The sequence below is a fragment of the Carassius carassius genome, chromosome 6 (genome assembly GCF_963082965.1).
Source record: "Carassius carassius chromosome 6, fCarCar2.1, whole genome shotgun sequence".
NCBI classification, from domain to species: domain Eukaryota; kingdom Metazoa; phylum Chordata; class Actinopteri; order Cypriniformes; family Cyprinidae; genus Carassius; species Carassius carassius.
In genome coordinates, this window is record NC_081760.1 from 6,988,285 (window position 1) to 6,995,286 (window position 7,002).

At 39.3% G+C, this 7,002-nt stretch overlaps 1 protein-coding gene across 1 annotated transcript; it reads left to right on the plus strand.

Annotated features, from left to right (window-relative positions):
• Positions 1-3,587: 3,587 nt before the first annotated feature.
• Positions 3,588-6,350, plus strand: LOC132141839 (galanin receptor 2a-like). Its single transcript, XM_059551503.1, has 2 exons — positions 3,588-3,746; positions 4,298-6,350. The coding sequence occupies exon 2, from the start codon at positions 4,635-4,637 to the stop codon at positions 5,967-5,969; it is 1,335 nt and encodes a 444-aa protein (XP_059407486.1). The 5' UTR covers positions 3,588-3,746; positions 4,298-4,634; the 3' UTR covers positions 5,970-6,350.
• Positions 6,351-7,002: the final 652 nt, after the last annotated feature.

Genomic DNA, 7,002 nt, shown 5'->3' on the forward strand with positions numbered 1-7,002 from the left:
GTACAATAGAACCTATCATAAATATCACAATTTCGCCAACATGTTAGACTAGTGAATTTATTTGTGATGAATCTAGATAACATTGACTAGGCCCAACACAACAATAGCACATTTTAATACAGTTTTATTAAAATTATTTTTATATCTCCAGCAAGTTGGTTTCTAATACAGTAATTTCAGGGTGGACAGTGACTTGTGAAACTTATTTTGGATCAGGGACTCCGTTCCTTCTCTAGTTGAGGATGAGGAGTATAGAAGACCTGTACAGGAACCACCCCTGAAGAAACGGAGGGCAATGGGAGAAGAAACACAACAGCATCTGGCAATAGAGGTAAGCAGTAACAGAAATTCTATTTCTGTATTCTATTAGCCTATATGTATTCATGTTCGTTTGCACATTTTTGTATTTTGAATTGTCATTATTAGACATCTCTATCTACTGGAGAATGCAGAAATTATGATTTTTTTTTCACATTTGTGCTTTTATTAATTATTGTGTATATGGTGTGTATGTGTGAGAGTGACACAGACAGCCAATAAAGCTTAGAGAGAGAGAGAGAGAGAGTGTGTGAGAGAGAGAGAGAGAGAGAGAGAGAGAGGAAGAGAGAGAGAGAGAGAGAGAGAGAGAGAGAGAGAGAGACTGAGTGGATAAGAGAATGACAGCAAGTGTGTGTATTATAATTATAATTAATAAAACTTACTTGTTCATAACAAAATTGTAACTGCTGTGAATATGCTGATTTTATTGTATTGTTGAACTGAGAAATGTGAAAACTTAATGTTTTGTTCTTACTTTTCTACAATTATGTATCGTTGCATAGGTATGTGATACCATTATGAGCCATGCCAAGGAGAGGTTTTCTTTCACCAATCATCTCATCAGCGCCACTCTGTTGCAAGGAGACTTGTTTCCACAACACAGCAGAAAGTTCCCGGATTCAGCACTAGGAACCACGGTGGATGCCTATCCCATGTTGGACAAAGCCAGACTTAAAACAGAACTGTCCCTGATTTATGAAAATGAGGACTTCCAGGGTTGCAGTGGTGCACTGGCTCTCTTTCAGCTTGTAATGGAAAATAACCTTCAAGACACATTCACTGAAACTGTAAGTCTTCTCAAGATCCTCATCACCACACCAATGACAACAGCAGAATCGGAGAGGTGCTTCTCTACTTTAAAGAGGATAAAAACTTTCCTTAGGAACACGATGGCACAAGATCGCCTCAACGCTCTGGCTATGCTCTCTATAGAGAAAAAACTCACACGGGACATTCCAGATTTCAACACAAGGGTCATTGAGAGATTTGCCACTCAGAAAGATAGACGAGCAAAGTTCCTGTACAAATAAGAGCGTCCAATTTCTGAGTTAGTTTAACTTTAGTAATTATAGCAGTACTGGCCTTGTACGGCATAATATTTGTAACTTTCACAATGTAATCCATTTTACGATGTTATAAAGCATGTTGCAGTGCATTCTGGGCACAGAATGCACTGCAACATGCTTTATAATTGTCACCATTGTTGAGATTCACAGGCTGATTCTTGATGTCTGTGTCTCTCTTTTTTGTATAAGAGAAACTTTTTAGAAATTATTTGGATTACATTGTAAATATAGCGTATTCATTTTTATGCTGTCATTCTCTTACTCATTCAGTCTCTCTCACTCACAGTCACACACATCATATTTCACACACATTTGCCATTAAAATAGTGATCTCAGTAACAGTATGTTTGCTTTGCTTTTTTTGTTTTGAAGTTCTAGGCTGGATTACTGTGTTTCCATACTAGTTAAAATGTTAAAATCATCTTTCTTCTCATACTTGGTGTTCTTCAAGGATGTTGTCCCACCCTTTCTTTGAGAGCCTTTTCTCTTTCTCTAGTATCAACACAGACTGTTATCCATTATCCAATTTGTTTACAGTGAACTTTTAAAGATATGTAGTCTACAGCTGGGGATTGATTAAAGAACTAGATTGTTGTATTCCCTATTATAATTTATTGTTATGCTTTGCATTTTTTCTATCTGGACACGGAGCATAATAAACTTGCAACTTCATTCATTATCATTACCTGTGAAACTGTTGATTTCTACATGGCAGTTCAATTAATATTGTCTTTTTAGACCATTGGTATTGACTGGTTTGAGTTATAAGCAAGGGACATGGGTGGCCTAAAATGCACCAGAATTCAGGAAATCACAACTATGAAATAAAAAATTTTATGGGGGAGGAGCCCCCAGACCCCCGCTCAAACAGCCCCACCTAAAATATTTTTCACCAGCCGCCACTGCCTCTAGCAATTAAAAAATGCCCGTGCAGCTTGAGAGGAATCGTCCTGCTCGGAGGAGGTCGTCGTCATCAGGTGAAAGGTCATCATGTGGGTCATTTTATTTACGCTAAATTATTATTAATAAATTTTACTAATATTTAGATTGGGTATGGGCAGGCATTCACAAAATGGCATGTTATTACAAAAAATTTGAGGAAAATTTGCTTTGACAAAAGGGCACTTTGGGTACCAATGGGCAATGGGGCAGGTGCTCAAGCACTTTTAATTTTTATACTTTTCAGTTGTCCAAGATTTCTAAAAATTATTTTCTTTTTATTGGTCTTAAGTTATATTCTAATTTTCTGAGATACTGAATTTGAGATTTTCCTTAGTTGTCCGTTATAATCATCAAAATTAAAAGAAATAAACATTTGAAATATATCAGTCTGTGTGTAATGAATGAATAGAATATACAAGTTTCACTTTTTGAATGGAATTAGTGAAATAAATCAACTTTTTGATGGTATTCTATGACCACTTGTAACTTTGCACTTTTTATACAGACGGTCTATATCACGGTTATCACGACAGTTGTGCAGATGCTAACACTTGACGGTGTCTTGATGTTTATCATTTTTATATATTGTGGGAGACCAAATTAGTTTAAACTTTTCTTAGTCTCCGAGGACTTCACTTGAGTCTTGTTTGTTTAAATTAAAATATGTTCCCGCGCTGTGTATTGCAATTGCATGTGTATCTCAGAGGTTAGACGAATAATGCCCTAGAGAAATTACAGTAAGCGCTAAATTCTGCACAGATGGTGCGCCAGAAAATGGAAACACTTCAGTATAATGAATTCAGAAGAAGAAGAAACATGAAATGTGCTGACAGGCGAAAGAAACACTGTCGTGCAGAATTAGAGTGAACTTAACAGTTCAACTAAGAGACAGCGATGCACGGGTGCAGATCTACAGTAAATGTGAGCTTTTCTCTCTCTCTCAGTGACAGTGATTATTGCGTAGAGAAAACTAAGCCTTATTTTTTAACGATCTATAGTATTTTGCAACATTACATTATTTTTATGAAAATAGTTTATTATAGTGGAGGAAAAAACATTATTTAAATGGAATTTAAAGCACTACTGAATTTAAAATATGCTATGTCCACTGTGTCCAGGCGGATGTATTTCATTAATGAGAGTCAGCTGGTCGCAGGAGGAATGCACAGCTGGTGACCGGCGGATGTCTCGGTGACTTCATGCTGCCGCGAGGGGGCGCCCATGCGCAGCGATCGTACACAGTAAAGGACAAAGTGAACCTCAACCGATAACTCATCTCCTTTACCAGGGGTTGTGAACAGGTAACTGACGCATCACTGCGCTGGATCTAATGGCAATCTGCTGAAAATGTACGTTGATCTTTACCTGCAGGATATATGTTAACTTTTGACCCACTGGAAGATACAATGTTTGATCTAAGTAAGTACCCACTACCCAGATTTATCTGTGCGTAAAATTCGACTGATGAATGTGTCAAATGTATATTTTAGATAAATGTATTACTGATAGCATTAACTTTTTAATAAAGAGTTTAGTGTTTTAATAAGCTGTTTATGAATCACTATACTTCTGCTTTTATGTAAATCTTAAATTCTCACTGGGATTTACCTTCGTTAGCATTATACAATATTATATTTGTATATGCATACAAAATAAAAAATGCAAGAGTTTTAATGAACCAGTACTTTTCTGCATATCACAGTTTGACAGGTGAACTGGTAAACATTAAGGTATTATTTAGTGATTTAGACATTTACAACGTAAAAACCTTTCAATCTTAATTTAAGGGGCTCATGATGAGCACAGTTTAATGTGGGAATCTCAGCTGCCCTTATACGCACTGAAAGTACAATTAAATGAAAGGATTTTTAAAGCTTTTACTTAAGGGCAGTTTCTCCTTTCTTTTTAGGAGTATGTGCCTAGATGTGTAGCCTATGTGTGTGTATATTTATGTGTGTGTATTTTTTCAGGTCATATCTTATATAGATTGCCATAAGGTGTGAATGAAGAAAACAAAAGAACGAAGAGGAGGTACACAGATAAAGAAGAGGGTCTTCTATGCTTTTAATGTAATTCTTATTGTCCGGGAAGATAAAAGTGTATTCTGTATTTAATACTGTGTGGAAGAAGAGGTGGATTGGTTTTGAATAAGTGAAACGACAAAGGGAAGAACAATGGATTTGAGATCTTCTGTTTTCCTTCATGGTCTTCAAGCGTTTTTGTGCATGAATGGAAACTTTGGTACCTGAAAAGTAAATTAAAACGTGCAGTTCAGTTATGATGTAGTTCAGTCACGTGAAAACCACTATGAATCTGACCCCAGAACAGCCACCAACCCAGCTCTACGACCTTCCAAGGGCACTGGACCTTCAGCGTGAACCTCAAAACAAGAGCAGGTCGGCTCCAGCCAGCTTCTTCAACAGCTCCTTCTTCTTCCAGGATAATGCAGCTTTAGAATGGCAGCTGTTCCTCACCATCCAAGAGCCTGGCACCATTATCTTGACTGTCCTGTACTCTATTTCCTTCCTTGTGGGTTTTTTTGGGAATGTCATGTCCCTCAAAGTCCTATTGGGCCAGCATGGAAGCATGCGACTGTCAGGTGCGAGCGCCACCCGTTGCCTGCTGATAAACTTAGCGGTGTGTGACCTGGCAGTGGTTTGTGTTTGCATGCCTGTCACCCTGGGCCACCGCATCTATACGCCATGGGTGTATGGCGACTTCTTGTGCCGCGCTGTGCCTTTCACGCAAGCTGTGTCCGTTTCCGCCAGCGTCCTGAGCATCACGGTCATCAGCATCAGCCGCTACTACGCGGTTCACTCGCCGCTACAGTCCCGTGCCTACTTTACCCGTCGACGCATCCTTGCCTCTGTTACAATCGTGTGGCTTGTCTCCTCTGTGATCTGCATGCCAGTCGCCATAGTTACCAGGCGTGATGATGTAGGTTTGATCGAAGGGCTGGCCATCGTACTGCCTGTCTGTGGAGAGGTGTGGCCTCAGCAACGCTTGCGACAGGCATACAACGTCCTGCTGTTCAGTGCCCTCTACTGCCTACCTGTTGGGTTTAATCTCACTCTAGCTTTCCTCACATGTCGCCGGTTGCGTAGCACTGGTTCTGAGGGCCGGTTCACAGAGTTGGACCCCCGTTCCCAGGCACTTCATGAAACAAGGCTGCAGGGGCGCAGGCAAATCGCACGTATGGTCACAGCTTTGGTGCTGCTCTTTGCTCTGTCATGGTTGCCAATGTATGTGACTGATATTTGGCTGGACCGTGAGTTACACCATCCACCAGACTGGCTTCTACAAACCAGACCCTTTGCACAGTGGTTGGGCCTCACTAACTCTTCTCTCAACCCTTTTTGCTACTGCTTCATTGGTGACCTCCACCGCTCAGCCAAGGCTTTGCGTTTGCGCCTCTGTGGCCCATCCCCGGCCTCGGCGCTGGCTCTGGCTTCACTCCCAAAAATATTCAGCCTGCAGAATCAAGAGAAATCTCATGGGAGCACTGAAAACTCAACCAACTCTTGTGGGGAGGACACTGGGAACCTGAATCTGTCAATGTGGTGGACTCAATCTAGCAAGTGTGAGTCAATGAGCTTGCCTTACCATTTAGGAATGACTGAGGTGATTACACTGGATACATAGCAGAGCCAATGCACTGCTGTGAACATTCACACTCCAATGTGTTGTGCTTTGTGTTTTGTGCTTCTAGAAAACTGGATTTAAGGGTTAGTTTGCAGAAAAACCATTTACTAACTACTCAAGTCACACAGATTAGGAAAGACATGAGTAAATGAAGACATGGTTTTTCATTTTTGCTTGAACTGTGTTTTCATGTTTTGAAAAATAACTTTCAAGATTTGAGGAAGAAATGGCAAACAATTTTTTTTTGGAATACCTGTCTGATTTTAGTTAACTATTCTTTCCAGTATCCTCAAGTCGTGGGAATGGGGCAGTCAAGTGTTAGGACTGAGTTTCTTATTAACCCTTATATTTGTTAAAACTATTTAACAGCATAGTGTTTAAACATTTCATATTCCAGATGGAGTAGATGTAAGTCTGTTGATGATGCTTTGATCTGGTGTAAATGTGCTAATAATGTGAAATAAATATCTTGCTGTTGAAACTTATAAGGGTTCATTATATGAATCTGTATCATAATGGAATAAAGTGGTTCAATGCAGAATGTATACGGTAATGTTGCTAAGTTTTGCCTAGAGCAGTGTCTTAAGATAAATCAAGTTTAACGTCATTAAATGCTGCACCTAAGTCTGGCAGAGTGGTTTAATTAAAATGATCATTTGAATGAAACCCAGACACATACGCACTCACACCTACTGTCTGTGGCGAAGAAACACATGGAAATCTCTTTCTGTGAACACACTCACGGCTTCTCACCTCCTCTTCTAAATGTGGAAACCATCTGCATCTCAAGTCATCACCCTCTTCTCACTGTTATCTTCCTGAAGTCAGATTCTAAACCACTCTACCGTTCAAAAGTTTGAGGTCAGTAAGATTTTATTTTTTTGGGAAAGAAACTGATAATTTCATTAAGCAAGGATGCATTAAACTGATCAAATGTTACAAAAATTCTTGCATTGTTACTAAAACATTTAGTTTTAATAATACTCTCTATTCAACAAAGAATAGTGGAAGAATATTGTATCAGAGTTTTCCA

What these genes read in the sequence shown, in the direction of transcription:
- LOC132141839 (XM_059551503.1), top strand. Translation starts at nt 4,635, where the DNA reads ATGAATCTGACCCCAGAACAGCCACCAACCCAGCTCTACGACCTTCCA.